This window comes from Pangasianodon hypophthalmus, chromosome 4, assembly GCF_027358585.1.
Source record: "Pangasianodon hypophthalmus isolate fPanHyp1 chromosome 4, fPanHyp1.pri, whole genome shotgun sequence".
NCBI lineage: Eukaryota > Metazoa > Chordata > Actinopteri > Siluriformes > Pangasiidae > Pangasianodon > Pangasianodon hypophthalmus.
Window position 1 is genome coordinate 28,671,143 of NC_069713.1, and position 21,672 is coordinate 28,692,814.

General features: G+C 41.6%; 1 protein-coding gene across 8 annotated transcripts in view; it reads left to right on the forward strand.

The window, feature by feature from the left end:
• Positions 1–21,672, forward strand: part of kmt2cb (lysine (K)-specific methyltransferase 2Cb) — an 81,210-nt gene that overhangs the window by 47,414 nt on the left and 12,124 nt on the right. For 5 of the 8 annotated variants that reach the window (XM_034304019.2, XM_034304020.2, XM_053233127.1 and 2 more), the window contains 24 exons: positions 588–692; positions 953–1,000; positions 6,075–6,206; positions 6,290–6,322; positions 7,371–7,520; positions 7,950–8,088; positions 8,328–8,566; positions 8,649–8,722; positions 8,864–9,070; positions 11,011–12,879; positions 13,084–13,397; positions 13,670–15,327; positions 15,522–15,633; positions 15,727–15,808; positions 15,888–15,951; positions 16,040–16,272; positions 16,366–17,901; positions 17,995–18,195; positions 19,004–19,177; positions 19,280–19,421; positions 19,560–19,707; positions 20,386–20,564; positions 20,649–20,779; positions 20,862–21,078. In XM_034304019.2, coding sequence (XP_034159910.2) covers positions 588–692; positions 953–1,000; positions 6,075–6,206; positions 6,290–6,322; positions 7,371–7,520; positions 7,950–8,088; positions 8,328–8,566; positions 8,649–8,722; positions 8,864–9,070; positions 11,011–12,879; positions 13,084–13,397; positions 13,670–15,327; positions 15,522–15,633; positions 15,727–15,808; positions 15,888–15,951; positions 16,040–16,272; positions 16,366–17,901; positions 17,995–18,195; positions 19,004–19,177; positions 19,280–19,421; positions 19,560–19,707; positions 20,386–20,564; positions 20,649–20,779; positions 20,862–21,078 — 8,187 coding nt within the window. The remainder of the gene's footprint in view (positions 1–587; positions 693–952; positions 1,001–6,074; positions 6,207–6,289; positions 6,323–7,370; positions 7,521–7,949; positions 8,089–8,327; positions 8,567–8,648; positions 8,723–8,863; positions 9,071–11,010; positions 12,880–13,083; positions 13,398–13,669; positions 15,328–15,521; positions 15,634–15,726; positions 15,809–15,887; positions 15,952–16,039; positions 16,273–16,365; positions 17,902–17,994; positions 18,196–19,003; positions 19,178–19,279; positions 19,422–19,559; positions 19,708–20,385; positions 20,565–20,648; positions 20,780–20,861; positions 21,079–21,672) is intronic. The other 3 variants (XM_034304023.2, XM_034304022.2, XM_034304025.2) reach the window with 3 other exon arrangements.

Genomic DNA, 21,672 nt, shown 5'->3' on the forward strand with positions numbered 1-21,672 from the left:
GACATGGTGTGTTAAGGCTGGAGTGGAAGAACTCGAGTGTCCTGCACAAAGCCCTGACCTCAACCCCACTGAACACCTTTAGGATGAACTGGAAGGGTGACTGCCCCCCAGGCCTCCTCACACAAAATCAGTACCTGACCTCACTAATGCTCTTGTGGCTCAATGGGCAAATCCCCACAGCCATGCTCCGAAAGCTTTCCCAGGGGAGTTGAGGATAACAGCAAATTGGGACTAAATCTGGAATGGGATGTTCAACAAGCACATGCTGCATGAATGTTATGGTCAGGTGTCCACAAACTTTTGGCCATATAATGTATATGTATATAACTGGTATAGGTTTTTCTTCCAATTTTGCGTCAAAAAATAAATGAGAACTAACTACGGGTAGGAACTAAAGTTATGAGCGGGAAGCTGAAGAAACGTCTCGCCACAGGCACCATAGGATTGGTCCGAGGAAGGAATCATTGGAGCCAGTTGTTTGAATTTGTCGCTTTACGGCGTCGTGTCTAATCTGCATAGAATTGCGAAGAGATACCACTTTTGAAAGCGTTAAAATATTTTAAAAAATCCGCTGGTTTTATTGGCAGGGAGTTGCGAGGAGCCGCTGGTGGATCTGTCCGAGGTGCTGAAATCAGACACAGATCTGTTGGGAATGTTGTCTGATAACATGGGCAAACAGAGCGAGGAGTCCGGTAGGCCAACCACAATCACTCTGACATCATCATGTTACCGCTGTAGCTCTGTCCAGCTGAGCGCTTTGTTTTCCTGCTTCACTTGCTCTCACTCGGTCTGTTTTGGGTTCTGCATGCATTCCGATCATTATACTTCCGGTTCACTTTAAGTTACTTTAAGGTTTATCTCTTTAAGTTGATTTCTTTCTTTCTCTCTGTTTTTTCTATATCTCATTTCTGGTTTATTTCTCACTCATTGTGTTTGGTTTGGGTCCCTGTAGGTCTTGATTTTTGCCCTTTCCAGGTTGACTGCTCTCCCTCTCCGTTTGGTAAGAGCCTCAAAGCCCAAATCATGTTTTCCAGCTTGTTTTATTTCTTTTTTTTTCTGTTAAAATCATTTTCTAAGATTTGCTTTTCTTGATTTTCCTACAATGCCTTTGGCTCTGAGTAACCTTGCTGAGATTAGCATTGTTTGTTCAATTACAACTGCTGAGTTAATGCTAATTTCTGATTGTACTCTTAATAAACTTGCAATGTTATGCTAGCCTCAAGCTAACATTAGCATACTTTTCCACACCACTGTGATGTGTATAGGTTTTCTAGTGCAAGGTACAGATATATAATATGTATGTTAATTATATGATGTACATACATTAGGCTGGTAATTAGAGGGTATGTGCCTTATGGTCCAGAATACATGGTTTGTAAGTAGTCTAGACATAAGTAGTATAGTCTAGAAAATGCCATATGTAGTTGTATTAGTATATATAAGTATTATATGTTGGAAAATGTGGTGTGTAAGTAGTGTAGTCTGGGAAAAAAAAAACAGTATGTAGATAGTATAGTCTGAAAAACATGACATGTAGATAGTATAGTCTACAAAATACAGAATGTAAGAACTATAGTCTATTAAACAACAATATGTAGGTAGTAAAGTCCAGAACATACGGTGTGTAATTAGTCTGGAAACTATGGTATGTAGGAAGTATAGTTTGGAAACTAAACATGGAATCTATCTAGGTAGTATAGATTAGAAAATATGGTATATAAAAAATATCGTATGGAAAATATACATTTAGATAGGATGGTCTGGAAAATATGAAATTTAGATAGTATAGTCTGGTAATACAACAAGTTGTGTATTCTGGAAAATATTAAATGTAAGTAATATAGAAAATACAGTATGTAAGTAGTCTGGGAAATAAGATATGAAGGAAGTATATTTTGGAAACTGGTATGTAGGTGGCATAGTAGAAAAACAATGATATTTACATAGTATAGTATGGAAAATATGAAATATATCTAGTATAGTCTTGTAAATAAGTAGCATGGTCCTGAAAATACAGAATGTGAGTAGTATAGTCCAGATACTATGACATGGATGTGGTTAAGAAACTTTTGTTATATAAATAGAATATGTAGTATATATAGTCTGGAAAATAAGGTATTTAGGTAGAATGGTCTGGAAAACAACAATATGTAGGTTGTATAGTAGTAGGTAGTATAGTCTGGAAAATATGGAATTTAAATAGTATAGTCTGGTAATATAGTAAGAAATATGGTCCAGAAAATACAAAATGTAAGTAGTACAGTCCAGAAAACAACTATATATAAGTAGTATAGTTGAGAAAATACAGTTTATAATTAGTCTGGAAAATAAGACATGTAGGAAGAATATTTAGGAAACTATATTATGTAAGTGGTACAGTTCTGAGCATTTAATATGCACATTGTATAGTATGGAAAATGTGGAATGTACAGTCAGGTCCATAAATATTGGGACATCGACACAATTCTAACATTTTTGGCTCTATACACCACCACAATGGATTTCAAATGAAACGAACAAGATGTGCTTTAACTGCAGACTGTCAGCTTTAATTTGAGGGTATTTACATCCAAATCAAGTGAGCAGTGTAGGAATTACAACAGTTTGCATATGTGCCTCCCACTTGTTAAGGGACCAAAAGTAATGGGACAGAATAATAATCATAAATCAAACTTTCACTTTTTAATACTTGGTTGCAAATCCTTTGCAGTCAATTACAGCCCGAAGTCTGGAACGCATAGACATCACCAGACGCTGGGTTTCATCCCTGGTGATGCTCTGCCAGGCCTCTACTGCAACTGTCTTCAGTTCCTGCTTGTTCTTGGGGCATTTTCCCTTTAGTTTTGTCTTCAGCAAGTGAAATGCATGCTCAATCGGATTCAGGTCAGTTGATTGACTTGGCCATTGCATAACAGTCCACTTCTTTCCCTTCAAAAACTCTTTGGTTGCTTTTGCAGTATGCTTTGGGTCATCGTCCATCTGCACTGTGAAGCGCCGTCCAATGAGTTCTGAAGCATTTGGCTGAATATGAGCAGATAATATTGCCCGAAACACTTCAGAATTCATCCTGCTGCTTTTGTCGGCAGTCACATCATCAATAAATACAAGAGAACCAGTTCCATTGGCAGCCATACATGCCCACGCCATGACACTACTACCACCATGCTTCACTGATGAGGTGGTATGCTTAGGATCATGAGCAGTTCCGTTCCTTCTCCAGACTCTTCTCTTCCCATCACTCTGGTACAAGTTGATCTTGGTCTCATCTGTCCGTAGGATGTTGTTCCAGAATTGTGAAGGCTTTTTTAGATGTCGTTTGGCAAACTCTAATCTGGCCTTCCTGTTTTTGAGGCTCACCAATGGTTTACATCTTGTGGTGAACCCTCTGTATTCACTCTGGTGAAATCTTCTCTTGATTGTTGACTTTGACACACATACACCTACCTCCTGGAGAGTGTTCTTGATCTGGCCAACTGTTGTGAAGGGTGTTTTCTTCACCAGGGAAAGAATTCTTCGGTCATCCACCACAGTTGTTTTCCGTGGTCTTCCGGGTCTTTTGGTGTTGCTGAGCTCACCGGTGCATTCCTTCTTTTTAAGAATGTTCCAAACGGTGCATTCCTTCTTTTTAAGAATGTTCCAAACAGTTGTTTTGTCCACGCCTAATGTTTTTGCTTTCTCTCTGATGGGTTTGTTTTGTTTTTTCAGCCTAATGATTGCTTGCTTCACTGATAGTGACAGCTCTTTGGATCTCATCTTGAGAGTTGACAGCAACAGATTCCAAATGCAAATAGCACACTTGAAATGAACTCTGGACCTTTTATCTGCTCATTGTAATTGGAATAATGAGGGAATAACACACACCTGGCCATGGAACAGCTGAGAAGCCAATTGTCACATATGCAAACTGTTGTAATTCCTACACCGTTCACCTGATTTGGATGTAAATACCCTCAAATTAAAGCTGACAGTCTGCAGGTAAAGCACATCTTGTTCGTTTCATTTGAAACACCATTGTGGTGGTGTATAGAGCCAAAAATGTTAGAATTGTGTCGATGTCCCAATATTTATGGATCTGACTGTATATGGTATAGTCCAAAGTAAATACAAGTGGTATGATCCAGAATATATGAAAACTCAAAAAAATAGAACCACAGTACAGCATAGTATAGTATTACTGGTATTATAGTCTAGAAAATGTGGTATGTAGGAAGTGTAGTCTATAAAATACAATATGTTGGTAGTATAGTCTGGAAAAACAGCACTGAATTTATGACGTGAATAAATTAACAAGACTTGACATGCATTGGCCTTCAAAATAATTCTTATTAGACTGTTCATAGCAGAGCTATCCTCGCCCACGTAATAATTTACACAGTTTCATACATTCATTTAAACTGATATACCCCCTCACTCTGTTCCGCTTGATTTAGTTAAAGTAAGCGTCACCCTTCTCTTCTGCTACATTCCCAAACGACACTATACTCCTACAAAGTGTGATGCTGAAAAGCATAGCCAAGGACACTCTTTTAACAGCCAAAGCAAGAAAATCTGTTTTCAGGGTACATGCTCGTAAGCAAAGTGGCGGCCTTCCACATTCAGGCTTTCAGCTTGGTAAAGAATAGTCCTGTTTGTCTGTACCGAGCTATAGGAGGCCTTGGCTTCAGAAAGAACATGGATCAGTGTGCAGCCTTGGATTTCAGAGTGGGCTTAGCTTTTATTTTATTAACTTCAGTGAGATATTATTGACAGTTGGAGCCAAGGTTTTATGTCTTCTGGCTAACATGTTATACAATATAATCCTGCTCAAGTTTTTTTATTGTGTGTCACCAGACTTCATATTATAGTTACAAACTTTTTTTTCGACAGAAGTGAAATGAATAGCGTGCGCGCCAAGACATTCAAAGTTGTCATTTATTTCATCTGGCAGGCGTTTTTTATCCAAGCGAGACAGAATCCAATCTAAGCATTCAGCTGAGCAAATGAGAGCTGAGGGCTTTGCTTCCTGGCAGTCATGCGATTTGCACTCACAACCTTCTATTTACGAGTGCATTATATTTAATCGTTAACCGTTTAATTGTTGTCGTGTTGCACTAAGCTGATGATTTAGTTAAAGGCACAGTTTGGCTAAAGATGACATGTACAGATTTTTTTCCATTTTACCCCAAGAGTAATTGATCAGCCAACGTGTACTTGTAGTTTTTAATCATTACAACTACCTTAGCCTCATAGCTAAAGTGGGGCATATGGCACATTTAATAGTTTTTGCTAAATGATCACTTTAATTTGTTGTTTTTGATTCATATGCAGTAATTGGAATTGATTTGATTCTATCTTCTTTCAACACTGTATATATTGCTCTAGTAATTCTAGTAAGTCTAATTTGATTTTGCTTCTCAGACATAATATTTATATGAACAGTTAATGGTTTTGTGATCAAATCTCATAATCATATATTTTGATATGACTTTGATATAATTCCACTGCTTTAAGGACGATTAGGATATTGGATATTGAATTAAAAATACATATGGCGTGTATATCAGAAAATATAAAATTTAACAGTACAGTCTGAAAATATGGTATGTAGGAAGTATAGTCTGGAAACTGTGATGTGTAGGTAGTATAGTCCGGAAAATATGTCAGGGAAATAAAAAATATTAAGGTAGTGTAGTCTGTAAAATATGGAATGGTACAGTCCTGTGAATACAATAAGTAGTATAGCACAGAAAATATAGAATGTAAGTAATATACTCAGGAAACTGTGATATGTAGATGGACCAGTTAAGAAAATGTGATCTGTTATAGACTAGAAAATAATGTATTTAGGTAGTATAGTCTGTAAAATATGGAATGTAGATGGTATAGCCCGAAAATATGGAATGTAGATGGTATAGTCTGGAAAATATGGAATGTAGATAGTATAGCCCGAAAATATGGAATGTAGATGGTATAGTCTGGAAAATAAAGTAAGAACATTAATAACTGTTATACCTCTTAATCTTATATATTTTTTAGAACCTTTAGAATGTATTTCCACTGATACAGGGACCATTATATGTTTTTTTTTTCTTCAGCTGGACTGGACGTTGCTCCTCTTACAGAAGAGGCTTCAGTTTCTTCTCAGTCAAACCAGGGACGAGTGTCTCATCAGGACGAGCCGCTGGACGGCATTCTGAGCCCCGAACTGGACAAGATGGTGACAGATGGTCAGTGCGTTCATTTATACTAAGAGGAATTTTGACGTGTTTTTAAGAGCAACACAATAAGCAGATCCCTTTTCTTCTTACAGAATCCATTCTGAGCAGATTGTATAAAATACCAGGTATGTCATTTTTCTGTTTTTATGATTTTTATCGTGATGTTGATGTGACATTTGTTTATTCACAAACACATAATGCATAGCGCAATCTGACAGCCAGTGTATGGAACTTTCTAGTTGGCTAGATTTAAACACAATGTCTGCCAAATATAGCTAGCTAAATTTATCAGGATACTTGCAATCAAGCAACAATTACTCAGTTTCGACAAAAAAAAAAGTTCAACTTTACCTTCCCACAAAGAGCTAATGCTAGCTTTCTGTAGTTTATCTAATTTTTGTAGTTAGGTAGGTGGATGTTGCTAGTTTGTATGTTAAACACAATGCATATCAGGTTTGGTTCTGGTTGGCCAGCTAAATTTAGCTAAACCTTGGGAATGTTTGTGACATCTCAACAAATACTCAGATTGCATTGAAGAGTTGATTAACATAGCTAGCTAAACTAATGCTAGCTTCTTTTAGTTTAGCTAGTTGGATAGGTGGCTGTTGCTAGTTTATATGTTAAACTTGTCAGTTGTGTTACATGTTACATCAATGACTAAATTTAATTAAACCTTGCAAATATTTGTAATGGCTCAGCAAGTACTCAACGTGCATTGATGATTTGAGTAACATAGCTAGCTAATGAATGCTAGATTTACACAGTTTAGCTCATTTTAGCTAGTTGGATGTTAAATATTTCAGGTTGTTTTATGTGTTACATCAGCCACATGTAAATTAGCTAAACTAATAATGGGAATACTTGTAATCGAGTTAAAAATAAATAAATAAATAAACTTTATCCTCCATCCAAGAGCTGGCTAATATAGCTAGCTATTGCTATCCTTCTGTAGCTGCTAGTTCATATGTTAAACCTGTCTTCTTATCAAGTCGTATTAGGTTTCATCAGCTGGCCAATTTTACCTAAACTATGGAAATACTTGCAGTTACTCAACAACTACTTAGCTTACATTTCATGGTTTAGCTAAATGTAATAGTTTATGTTACAGATAACGTAACTTGCTAGTTAGCTAAAGCTACAGCCATGTCATGACTGGTGCTGATCTCCTCACAGAGCTGGAGGGAAAGGATGTCGAGGATCTCTTCACCGCCGTGTTGAGCCCCAGCACCACCCAGGCCACTCAAGCTCCTCCCCAAACCCAGGGAACACACACTATACACGGGCATCCAGGACAGGGGCCTCCGCCCACCCAGATCAACTCAGGTACATCATCCGGCACCATCAAGTACATCAAAACAGCCTGATTTAAAGAGTTACAAGACACCACAATTGTGCATTTATTGTATTTATTGTATTGGAGTTGCAAATTTAAATAATGTATTTCTTTTCATTTATGTACTTTATCGCTTTCTGTATTTATTATTATTAGTAGTAATAGAAGTAGAAGTAGTAGTACTTTCAACAAGAAATCTAGTTTGTCAATATGCAAACTGAATGAAATGCCTCCCCGCTGCATGCCCTGCCCCCTTCTGTGCTGTTGCATGAGCTGCATTTGCATATTGGCAACAAAATTTTATGCAGTAACACTCACCTCTCATATACTGAATACTAATACTGAACTCTGGATTATTTTTTCTGTGAGACATTCAGACCTTTTTTCTTTTCCCCCAATTTTTTTTTTTTCCTCTCTAGGAATGTTTCCAAGAATGCCAGTGATAAATGGACTGATGAGCCCCAATCAGCAGTTCCCTCCATCACAGATGCCTCCCGGAGCGGACGTGGCGCAAAACTTCCCTCCCATGCAACGCATGCCTTTTTCTGACAATCCGAGGTGAGCTTGGACATAGGGAATGCTGCTGGGTTTAAAATTTAAGAAAATCGTTAAAGGGCCGTCTAAAATGTGATACCCATGTGTTGAACACAGGTCAAGTTTTTGGGCCAATTCCCACTCTGACCATGACGTCACAACAAAATGGCTGACATCCACTACCTTTTAGAAGAGAGCTACATTGAGATCCAAAAATTTGAGATGTCTATATGTGACACTATGAGATTGTGTGTGTTGAACAGGGACAGGAAGTTTGGTCCAATGTCGCGGGATGCAGCAGGTCCATGGTCAGCCACTGGTCCAGGTCCGAGTCCTGCTCCTGCTCCGGCTCCTGCAGCTGAGGGAGAGACGGATTCCTTATCCACAGCTCAGAAGAGCATGCTGAAATGGGAGAAAGAGGAGACGCTGGGGGAACTGGCTACCGTGGCCCCCGTCCTCTACACGAACGTCAACTTCCCCAACCTCAAAGAGGAATACCCAGGTGGGTGTGGCTTATCCGTTTAATAAATCAGTTCAGCCAAATGCTGTTTTATTTTTTAAGATTTTTGAAATTTATTTTGCAGACTGGCAAACACGAGTCAAACAAATCGCCAAGTTGTGGAGGAAAGCAAGTTCTCAAGACAGAGCTCCATATGTGGTATAACCTTTCTACAGTTATAATCTCTCTTTAATAATGGAATAATGGCCATGTTAGTCATTGTCCATTTGAGGAATATTTGCACTGGCGCACTAACACACTATATGTTAATCACTCGAACCGGATGTGTGTCATTTACAGCAAAAGGCCCGGGATAACAGAGCAGCACTACGCATCAACAAAGTACAAATGTCTAACGAGACGATTAAGAGGCAGCAACAGCCGCAGACCTCGCAGCCTTTGGAAGTGTTTGATCCTGCTATTCCTCCTCTGGACCCTGAGCTTCTTTTCAAGGATCCTCTAAAGCACAAGGAATCCGAACAGGAACAGGAATGGAAGCTGAGACAGGTAAAGCCTTGCTGGACAAAACTTCAGCAACACACATTAAAAACAATTTGAGAAACCCACATTACCCAGCTTGTTACTAAACTCCACATACCAAACATTCACCTGCTTCCCTATTGTTAACAGACAGCAAACAAATTTGTTTTTCAACCCATTTTTTTCCGTATAGCCATGGCTGTTCTTAAAAAAAATTTTTAAAAATAATAAAAAAAAGATTATAGGCTATTCCCAGAGTTCGGTCAAAACAATCACACATTTGATACACAACAAATCGCTACGACTAACCTGAAACTTACTCAGGTTAAAATACTGTTAGGCTGCTTTCACTCTAGCTGTTTTTTCCACTAATGAAAGTGCCCGTTTGACGTGTAATCCTACAGGAAAAGGCTGCAAGGCAGGCGGAATGTGGCCTTTTTTTTTTTTAATTTTTTTTTTTAAGTCTAGCTAAGTGCCAGCATATTTTGGTCACAGCAGGGTGCTTCAAAAAAGTTGAAAAAAGTTCAACGTTTCAGAAAATGTTCCAAGTGATGTCAAATGCTTATTTACCTCCTGACTAATCAGGTCAGATCTCAAGGGGCCAGTACGAAAATAAAACATGGAGGACAAAGTGCTGTTGAAAAATTGGCCTTGTTAGTGAGTGAAAATGAGATTGTCCACGTTGCAATGTAACTAAAAATAACTACGTCTGTATTTCTGTAATAACTACGTCTCACTTTAAATGGTGCTGCATATAGCCAAGTTATATAAGCAGCCCAAAATCTCTTACGTTTCTGCCTCCAAAGCTATAGTGAAGGCAAACAACCTCTTCCTCACCAAAGAGAGCAAGCTAGGCTAGTTAGTTAGCCGATACTAGGAAGTACTGGTATGAGGGTTTTTTTTGTTGTTTGTTTGTTTTTTTTTGTGCACAAAATAGGCATGAAAAGGTTCTCCAACCAGCACTTTTTGTGTGAAAGCACTCTTAACGAGCCAGTATAACTCCATGAACTCCAAAGAATGTGACATTTTTCCATGTTTATGTATTTCTTGGAAATGGCCAGTGTAACAAATTGTTACATTTCTGAGTGTCTTTCACTAGTTAAATATTAAAACATCAAGCTGCAAATTAATTCTGAAATATATCAGTTCGTTGGAAATACTTGTCAGTAATTATCGATAAAGAGACAAGTTCTTGTTTCCTAGTCCCATTTATTTCTCTTGATCAGTAGGCCTAGGCAGTCATTTTTGTTTTTGCTCAGTCTGTCCCACGACAGGCATGAAGCCTGGAAAATCCATTTCACTTAAAGCTTGTATTTTTATCACTCCATTACCATTATGTCCTTATTATCGTCTCATCAACCCCAATCTGCTGAACAGCAGCAAGTGAAAAAAGCATACTGTGTAGTTGATTGCTTTCTACAGCTGCTGTAGATTAACAGTCATGGAAACTCACTTTGCTGTAAAGATTTCAGTTAATTGCATTGTCATGCGGCTGTTCTTGTGTTTCCTATAGATTAAGTGTACTTTTTGTGACTGAAAGAACCATTTATTATTTCTCATCCACATGAAAAAGATGTACAGTGGATAGGCTGAAACAATACATAATTGCAGAAGGTGTTGCACTGTTTAATTGGAAATTTTCACTTTAGTGGCCCTCATGCTAAGCTTCAATGAATCGTATTCGCTTGCTTTCAAAGATTTATTGCGAGAGCTGTAATTTATACAACTCCAGGAGAGCCTAGAAGAAGAAAGTTAATTACATGTGTGATTCTGATTGCTAAGAACTAAATAAATGTGATAGAAAGTTTAATAAAAATAATGTAAAATTAGAAAATGACTAGAAAATTACATCTTTTGTCCATAGTTACAATGATTTCCAGAACATCATCTTTAGTAGTCTGCTAAAACTATAGCAGACTTCATAAATTATTTTGCCTATATTTAGCAAATGTTTTGTTTTTTTGCAGCAAATGAGACAGAAAAGTAAGCAACAAGCCAAGATTGAAGCTACGCAAAAACTTGAGCAGGTAAAGAACGAGCAGCTTCAACAGCAGCAACAGCAGCAGCAACAACAGCAGCACGTCAAAGGCAGTCAATCTGATCTTGATGGCTCTGGTAGCCTCCAGAGTCCAGCTTCATCGCAGTCCAGCAATGGGAACATGTCTCCTATGCAGCCCACCTCCAAGAATGGGTTCTCTAAACCACAACTCCCAGGAACTCCCACAGCAGGTTCCCCAGATGACGTCTTTTTACGCCCACACCCTCCACCCCCGTCTTCAGGATCTCAGCCACAGTCCCCTCAGATGTTCTCTCCAGGCTCTTCAGGTTCTAGGCCATCATCACCCTGGGATCCTTATGCCAAAATGGTGGGCACACCAAGACCGCCACCAAGTGGCCCGGGTGCTGTCCGTCGGAATTCTGAATCTGGAAAATCACCCAGGAGTCTCTCGGAGGACCGTGGGAAACCTTCATCAGTTCATGAATCTGTCGGTTCACCAACAGCCTTTAATGTTGATCCATATGCTAAGCCTCCAGACACACCAAGACCTGCAGGTCCAACAGACCCCTTTCTCAAGCCTATGTGCCCTCCCAGGGTAGGTCAGCCCATTGAAGGGAGGCACATAATTGGTTCTCCAGGACATGATCCATTCTCCAGGGGAGCTGTGAGAAAGGAAGCATACCCACGAATGCCTCATAGCAAGATGATACTTTCAGATCCCTATGCCCGCCCTCTACTTGCTCCCATCCCAGGAAGTAATGAATCTGGGTCTGTCCAGCCCTTCAAAACCCCCATGCCTCCACCTCAGCCTCAGGAGTCAAATGCAGCCATGCACTCAAGAAGACCAAGTGGGGATCCCTTTGAAAGACCAATGATACCCCCTCGTCCCGCAGAAGCTTTTGCGCAGGGTCAACAGAATGACCTGTATGCACATCCCCCACTGACTCCGCATCCTGCGATGAATGAAGGCTTTGAGAATCAAGCAAGAGTTACACGGCAACCTCAGCCTCACCCTTTTACACAACCTGGGCCAATGGCACATCAGTCCAATGGAAATCCGTATGCACGTACCCCCTCTACCTCTAGACCAGATTTCTCTCATTGTGATCCTTTTGCCCAGTCCCCATATTCTAATCCGTATGCTCGAATGCCAGGAACACCTAGACCACATGACCCTGAACCTTACTCTCGCCAGTCTGCCACATCTCATCCTGTCATGATGAACCAACCTTCCCAGCAAACACAGCCTCAGAATCGCATGCAGTCACCAATGTCGCTGGATCCTTATGCACAGCCTCCTGGGACACCACACCCAGGGGTAGCAGAAAGGTTCCCCAGACCCCAAAATTTCCAAAGGAATCAAGACCCATTTAATCATCCCCCTGCAATGGCTCGACCAATAGGACCTGACCCTCATGCCCAGCCAGTGGGAGTCACTCAGTCATTACTCCATGATCCATTTGCGCAAGGCCCTAGGACACCTCATCCTGGAGGTGCAGCACAGGGTATACGACCAGGACCCATGTCCACTCAGGATGCGTTTTCACCGCCTCAGGTCTTGATGCAGGATACATTTGCCAGTCCAGCAATTCCGGGGTCTCAGACTCCACGACACCCTGGTCTGGCAGATGAAAACAGTATGTCTCAGTCTCCGTCTAGTCAGCCAAGCCAGACTCCAGTTCATGACCCATTTGAACAGGCACCCATGAATCCTCACCCTCAGTTTGCAGAAAACAGGGAGCAACAAGGGTTGGGACATAGCACTGTAGCAATGGGACAACTGAACACTGATGTTCAAACTGTTCCTCTTGTAGAAGCTGAGGAAAGGCTGAGACAGGTACAGTATGCAAAATACCACATTTGAAGAATTTTAAATTGGTTAGCTGACTTTTGTTGTTGTAATTAGCACAAAGCCATATACAACAGCTATATTGTTATGAAAGGACAATATAATTTTTTCTCGACATCTTCTGTATTTACTTGGTGTCTAATTTAGTCATCTTTCCAGATTATGTTAATTTCTACACTATTTTGGTTATAGCGTCAGCGTATTCGAGAGCTGCTTCTCCGGCAGCAGCAGCAAAAGAGTGCCATTCGTCAAGACAAGAGCCCACAGGAGCAGCCACTGCCCATGACTCCAGGAACCACGCAACACTGGAGTCAAGATGCCCGAGGTCAGCAAAATGACATATTCAACCGACCACCTCCACCATATCCTGGTCCAGGAGCTGTGAGAGGCCCTCAGAGATTCCATGGACCATACCCAGGAGATCAGCGAGGCTCTTTTGCTGATGGGCAATTTCCAAGACCCCAGTTTCCCGGAGACACAAATAACCTCAGGCAACCCGGACCCAGGTGGGTATATGGCAGTGGTAGTTCAGTGTATAAGACATTGCGTTTCTGATCAGAAGATCACGAGTTCAAATCCTAGCACCGCCAAGCTTAACCCTCAGCTGCTCAGGGTTCAGTTGTTTTAAGAAATGAGATAAATGTAAATTGCTCTGTATAAGGGCATCTGCCAAATGCCATAAATGTAAATATGGGAATATTAGTGTAACATACTATATAACAGCGAGTGATGCAAAATATAATATTTATTTATTTATTTATTTATTAACCAATTATAGGTTGGGCTTTCCCGCTGGTGTTCAAGGGCCTGGTTTAAGACCCTCCATGAATCAAATGCAAGATTCAATGATGGAAGGTCATCCGCAAATGAGAAGGTCCATGTCTATAGATCTGGGGAAGTCATTAGGACCAATGGGACTACAGGCTTTACCACCTCAAGGCATGCATATGCAGCAACACAATATCATGGGACAACCTTTTATAGAACTCAGACACAGACCTCCTGAGAGCAGGCTCCGGCTTCCCTTTGGACCTCCTGTTATGCAGGGAAACCGAATGGAATCACCTTCACAACTTCAGCGACCTCCAGGTTTCATGAGTGGGCAAGAAATGGGCTTTTCAAACAATCAGGGTCCTAAACTCTTGGATTCTAGTATGAATCAAACTCAGGGAGTAGGTACAAATATGCATGGGACAATGAGTATGGATAACTTGCATCAGTCCAATGTTCCGATAAGAACCGGGCAAATTCCAATCATGAGGTCAATGAGCCAACCTGCTTCAAATGAGACTTTCAGTGGAACTGCTCCATCAAATTTTCCTGCAACATCATCTGGACCATCGAGTGAGGTTGAGTTACCCATAAATGAAGGATCTGAGGAGAAGATTGATGCAGATGAATCAGCTGTGAAGGACCTTGAAGATGTGGAGGTCAAGGACTTGGTGGATACAGATTTAGAGAACTTAAATCTTGATGCAGATGATGGAAAAGATCTGGATCTGGAAGCTAATGACCTGCACTTAGATGATATCTTTTTGACATCTGGGAAATTTGATATAATTGCCTACACTGATGCAGACCTAGACCTTAGTGAGGATTTGGATCTCAATGATCCCATTGATGACCACAATGACAGTGCTGACCTCCAAAAGGAGCAAGTCGAGAAAAAGCCTGAGAGTCCAAATGATGGACCCTTAACTTCCAATTCCACATCTGCAGAAGGAAAAGCTGAGGAAAAACCTGAACAGTCATTAGATAACATCAAAGAAGAAGAAAATCAGGTTTCTTTAAAAGCAGAAAAAGATATCAAAACTGAGGTCAGTGGTGATTCATTACAAAAGCCTTCTTGTAAAAATCAAATAAACACTCCAGTTGTTAATCAAGAAGACTTCAAAGGTAGCACGGATGCCATTCCAAAACAAGGTGTTCACCCTGATGCTACTCCAGTGCTATCTAGCTTACTTGTCAATGTGCCTCCAGATAATAAACCACATAAACAAGAGAACAGTGGTCAGCAAGTGACTCTTCAGGAACCTGGCCTACAACAGGCACTTAATTCGACTCTGCTGGATCAAGGGTCCATATCTGTACAAGGAATGAATTCTGGCCTGGTGGTAGACCAATCAATGGTTTCTTCTCAAACTGAGGGTTCATTAGATGTCCATTCAGGTTCCATGCAGGATCAACCCTCAGGTTCTGTGTTTGGAGTGGATCAGAAGGATGCTCTGCTTACGGTAGAACAATCTGGCATTCTTCCTCAGACCCAACAAGCCATGTTGTCCCAGCAGGGCCAACAGAATCGACCGCTGCTACTGGAGGAGCAGCCACTCCTGCTGCAAGATCTTCTGGATCAGGAGAGGCAGGAACAGCAGCAGCAGAAGCAGATGCAGGCTATGATCAGACAGCGGTCCAATGACTCATTCTTCCCTAATATAGGTAAATGTGGGAGTGGAATTTTTAAAATACTGTTCAATATAACAGCTTAACAAAAGTTATCACAAAAGTTGCTAAAGGTTTCTCCTTAGCCTTAGTGCTGGGCTTACTAAATAATCACTATCACACAAGCTTATTTACTGTACACTGTGCACTGTTGGAATCTGTCCATATAAAATTATGGGTTTATTTTTTAGATTTTGATGCCATTACCGATCCTATCATGAAAGCAAAGATGGTGGCCTTGAAAGGAATCAATAAAGTAATGGTTCAGAACAATATGGGAATGTCACAGATGGTCATGAACAAGTAAGTATTTTCTTATTAATTGATGTTTAGTAAAATATCCTTCTATGTAGTGTAATATTTATGTATTCTTTACTCTGTCTGGTTTCCTTTCAGATTTCCCTTGGTTCAAGCTCAAGCTGGTCAGGGACCACAGGCTCCGGATGGATGTGTTCCTCCCCAGCAGACAATGGCACAGGTACAGCATTAATTTTCATTCTCATTTTCCAAAATTATTAAAAAATTAATTTGTACTGACAATGACTCCCTTTATTCAGGATGGCAAACTGGCTCCATACATGACAAGACCCAGTCCTCCAAGTTTTGGTCAAGGATTCACCAGTAAGTGTTTTTCAAAATATGACGCATTGCCAATGACTACATGATTAATCAGATTTATTCAGCTTGATTTTTGTATTTCCTTTCTTAGATGAAGCCCAGAAAATACAGTACGAAGACTGGCTTCGGGAGACCCAAAAGCTTCTTCAGATGCAGCAGAAGTTTCTTGAGGACCAGATTGGGGCTCACAGAAAGTCAAAGAAGGCCTTGTCGGCTAAGCAGAGAACAGCTAAGAAAGCTGGACGGGAGTTTCCTGAGGAAGATGCTGAGCAACTGAAACATGTCACAGAGCAGCAGGGTGTGGTGCAGAAACAGCTTGAACAGGTGATGTAGATGCATGTTCATTTTTAAATCAGGAGTACTTAATAAAAGATGTATGGTTGTTCAGCAATTGGTGTTTTGTCTTCCATACATTAGATTCGGAAGCAACAGAAAGAGCACGCAGAGCTGATAGAAGAGTACAGGGTCAAACAGCAGGGGGCCATGCAGCCTCAGATGATGCCTGGGATGTTGCCAATGCAAAGTCATCCAGGCATGATGCCAACTGGCCCTGTGAACCAACCTGTTATGGGTCCAGCCATGCCCATGCAGATGCATCCAAACCAGGCAAATATTCCCAACATGCCTGGTTGGCGTCCTGGAGCTCCAGGCCCTGTTGGTCCTCAGATGCCGGGTGTAATGCCTCCTCAGATGATGCAAGGCCCTGCTTCTCAGCAAACGTTAGCCAGGCCTGGTCAGGTGCAAGTCGTCGGGGAGTCTCCTCATGTGAATTTTGATGACACCAATCCATTCAGTGAAGGTTTCCAGGAACGAGAGAGAAAGGAGAGGCTTCGGGAGCAGCAGGAGAGGCAGAGGGTGCAGCTGATGAAGGAGGTGGAGAGACAGCGCATGAAACAGCGCATGGAAATTGAGCAGCAACAGCAGCAAGGCCTCCTCAGCCAGATGCCCTTTTATAACCAGAACTTGCCTCAGGACTTCATGCAACAACATAGATCTCAGCAGCAAATGCAAGGGCCAGGATTTCCCCAGCAATCAGGCATGCAGCCTGGAATTGGAGCCCCTTCTTCTGGACCCATGATGGGAAGTGGCCCCTTCCCTCAGGAAGTAAGACCAGGTTTTGGGCCAGATAACCAAGTACCACATGGATCTCATTTTGTTCAGGGGCAACCCAGACCCCCAAGATTCCCTGGATCAAATATGGTACATCAGAATCCAGGTCAGGGTCATCCTTTTGGCATAGAATCAACTACTCCTCTTCCACCAAACTTTCCCGGATCTGGTCCATCCCTGATTCAGCTTTATTCAAACATCATCCCAGATGAAAAGGCAAAGAAGAAACGGAACCGTAAGAAGAAGAACGATGAGGACTCTGAGTCTTTAAGGGCACCATCTACACCGCAGTCTGACCTAACCGCCCCATTGACACCCTGTGTATCAGATACTTCATCCACACCCACCAGGAATCCCTTGCTCTTCGGAGAGCAGGAGCTGTGCGAGACCTCCCAGCCTGGCTCCTCCACCCCAGGCTCTCAGAACAGCCAGCACCACTCCGAGCTGGAGCGACAGCTTTCGGAAGGTAGCTATTGCGGAGCATCTGAGGTAACCATGGGTCAGCAGGACATACAGGACAAGATTCTCAGTAATATCAAGTTGGAAAGAATTGAAGCCAGTGACTGCCATGGTCCAAAAGGCACTGACATGAACATGGGTATGAGCGTAGTAAAAGTGGAAGGGGACAAGGAAGGCATGTCGCCACATCCCACAGGCCAAAGTCCGGCAGGTAGCTCAAAAGGAGAAGGTGGCAATGAGCTCCTGAAACATCTCCTGAAGAACAAGAAGACTCCTCCGCCCCCATTACCCCACCAGAAGTCTGAGGACAGCATGAGATCAGAGGAGGAAACCTCAACGGATAGCAAGGCTCTTCTGAGACAGAGCTCCATAGACAGCAGCGGGGTAAAGATTCACTTGCCTTTCTTTCTCATCTTGGCTAAAGTGTATTCAGTCAATTTCTTGAGTTTACATGTTCTTCATTTGTCTTTCGCCCAGACCTTCTCAGACAGCCAGCTCTCGTTTAACCCTGACTTCAGCAGCCCTTTAATGTCTGAGGACAAGAAAAAGCAAAGGACCAAGCGTGCTCCAAAGAGTGGGGAACGTCCAGGCCCTCGCTCCAAAAAGAGGAAGAAGGAGGAGGATGAGAGACAAGCTATGTATCACTCCACTGAACCAGTAATGACTAATCTGAAACAGGTAAGACAAAGGGAATATCTCTTACCTACTCAAGCTCTATTGTAGCTCTGTTGTTGTCCAGTATTGCAGTCCCAGGTTCAGATTTCCCCATCCTCAATATACCCACTCCAACTCTTAAAAGGCTTCAAGAACCCAATCAGGTTTGCTGCCAACATAAGGTGTACATAAATGCGACCACTTTATAAAGCATTGTCACATTTTTGTCACAGTGGTGACAACTTTTTTCCTTTTCTTTTTCTTTTTTTTTTTTTTTTCTTAGACCTCCAGATCAATCAGATCATTGCTGAGTGATCACTAGAGTTACACCAATCTTTACTTCTCTGCATTTCTGATAAAACAAAACTAATCTAGAGGCTAAATTAGACTAGTTAGTTGGTCAATACTAGCAAGGACTGGTAAGATCTTTGTTAAAGTTACAGTGTGCATGTCTCATGCAACACCCCTTTTTGTAAGAACCTTTCGAAAACTATGAAACTGTGGAGTATACTGAGTGCACAGGGCTGTGGGTGGAGAAACACTAAGAAGTGGCAAGCCACCCGTTCCCCATTAAACTAGGGGGAACTCTGCATTAACAATTTACCATTCACATGGCATGTAAAGTGACTTGAAATGATGCTAGCAATGACCATTAAACAATTTCTTAAGATTTCACGTCAGTAGATATCAAGACATCAGAGCTGTGCGTTAATTAAACTGTCATATAACCTCGAGAGCCCGTCTCTCTAGGCTCCTAATCAGTTTCTAATTTCTCACACTCACATCTTCTCTTTCCTTTTTTCTCTCTCTTTCTGTCTGCATCTGCCATCAGCAGCAGCAGCAGATCTCTCTCTTGCCCCTGATGGAACCTCTGGTCGGTGTAAATTTTGCCCATTTCGTGCCCTACGGCAGCGGGCAGCTAGATGGTGAAAGCCGTCTTTCGGGCACTTTTGGAAGTGCCTCATTGGACGGAATGTCGGATTATTACTCCCAGCTCATTTACAAAGTACGTCAGAGAAGCAATGATTAGAACCAGCGTTATTATAATATATTAGAGTTAATTGAGTCTGGCTCATTGTGGGGTTTTTTTTTTTCTGTCTTCCAACAGCAGAACAACCTGAGTAACCCTCCAACCCCTCCAGCATCTCTGCCTCCCACACCTCCACCCGTGGCGCGCCAGAAGTTGCTCAACGGCTTTGCCACCACAGAGGAACTGGCCAGTAAAGCAGCTGTCGTGGGCGGCCATGATGGTGAGACTCAGCACTGAACACCATGGAAACACCAAACTTTAAAATGGATTAGTGATTTTCAGGCAATGCGCCTTTAGGAATTCATATGCGCTAATTTTTAACGTGTGGATAAAATATTTTTGCCTTTCATCTACATAGTGACCAAAGGGCTGCCTTCAAGACCGTTGCATGTACCTTTTAAGACAGAGGAGGAGCTCTTTGCCAGAGCTCTTGCTCACGGCCCCAAAACAGTAGACGTACCTGCTTCATTACCCACGCCCCCTCACAACAATCAGGAAGAGCTGAGGTAAATCTTTTTGTCTTTTCAGTCATATGTCTGGTCACGTGGTTTTACTTGTCATGGGCTGGATTTAACATAAATACATTATCTTAAACTTCTTATGGTCACAAGTCTGGAAGTGTAAATTGGTGTGAAACCATGAGGGATAAGATGTTAGGACAGCCCTGGAACTAGTCAGGAATGATGATGGGATACAGTTGATCATAGCCACCATCCCTTTCCAGTGACAAGGCGCTGATGCAGTAAACCAATTATTTTTTTTTTTTAACATTTTTTAAACTGTCTCGCTGAACAATTACTTCATTAGATGTGGGAGTTACCTAATGTGTGCTATAAGAATAATAATTTTAAATCTAGCTTTGAAACATGTTTAACTAGAATAGCACAAGCCATGATTATACAAACTGACAGATACAGATTTGATGCTAAGTTTGTTAGAATTCTGTTATTCCATTTAGTTCTTTGGGTCACTGTTTCATGCAGCAATATTTGATAATCTAGTCTGAGTCGCTATTTGCTCAAATTGTTGTCATGGTTCCATTCCCCAGTTGTTACGTTCTCGGTTCCAAACTGGTAACTTTTTGGTGCTAGAACTGAAACAGGTAAAAAAAAAATTAAGACTGGCATTTCACTGACTGAAAACCTTCATAGACAGTTTTCTCTGGTCCCTTTTTTTTTGTGCAGGGGACAAGAGCACTGTGAGGACAGGGACACACCGGACAGTTTTGTTCCTTCCTCGTCTCCGGAGAGCGTGGTTGGCATGGAGATCAGCCGCTATCCGGATTTGTCTCTGGTCAAACAGGAGCCTCCGTCTCCATCACTCTCTCCAGTCATGCCCATGTTCCCGAAATCCAGAGGGAGAGGTAGTCGCATCTCACTTTACGTTCAACACAAACCTAACAGACATTTATACAGTTTTTTCACACTTTTCCCCCTTGTCTCTTTAGGCTCTGAGACTAAGCTGAGGGAGATTAAAACTGAGCCCTCATCCATGTTCTTTGGCTCTCCATTTGGAACACCGCAGAATGGCCCCGGTCTCGTCTCCATAGCCATCACGCTGAAGCCTGCTGCCGCCGAGGTGAGGAAGCACGGAGATAAGAGGAGGGAGTATGAAAAAAGAGACTGTACATGTGTTTGAGTGACTTCTTTTACCGTTTTAGAACATCACCGACGTGGTAGCGGCCATTGCCAACCTCATCCGGGTGAAGATCCCTAGTAGTTACGAAGTGAGTGGTGGACCATGGCCGCACGGCAGTCTGGGTACCCATAAGGCCTTGGTGCAAGGCCTTGAGCCGCGTCCCGTGCAGGCTCATGGGGCAGAACGGATGAACTCACAAGCAGGAGCGCAACATCGGCAGAATCAGCACCTGGATAAAAGTGAGTTCTGTTGATTAAGTCACAGTTGCTTGTATTATTAGGTGAAGCTTAGTGAAAGCTTTGAAAAGGCACCACATAATATAAATTTGATAAATAATATTGATATCAAGGAGTGATTTCGTTAAAAAAAAAAAAAAAAAAAAAAAACTATGGTTAAAAGAAAGAATTATACTAGATTTTAGGATAATGCGTGTATTTTGTGATACACCTGAGTACACACTCCTCGTGTTCCAGGTGGTCACTCTCTGTGAGCTGCCTTTATATATTTTTAGCTATAGATCGTGCGGCTCTGGATGCCATGAGTTTCTCATCGATTTTTAAAAAGGATGTAAATCGCTGAAGATTTGTCTTTTATTGGATGATGCATAGTCACTTCATAGTATGTTTCTTTGAAATTTAATTGTGACATAATTACACAATCAATACACAGAGGCCCGTGATTTGCTAGCATCTGTCTGATTAACTAGGAAGAGAGATGAAGGCTGCTCTTCTCTACCAAACATCAGGGGGAAAAAAATGTCGTGGACTCACAGGTAAACATGGAAACAGTTGATGTTAGGTTGAAGATAGGATTAGAGAAACATTCCCAGGTTG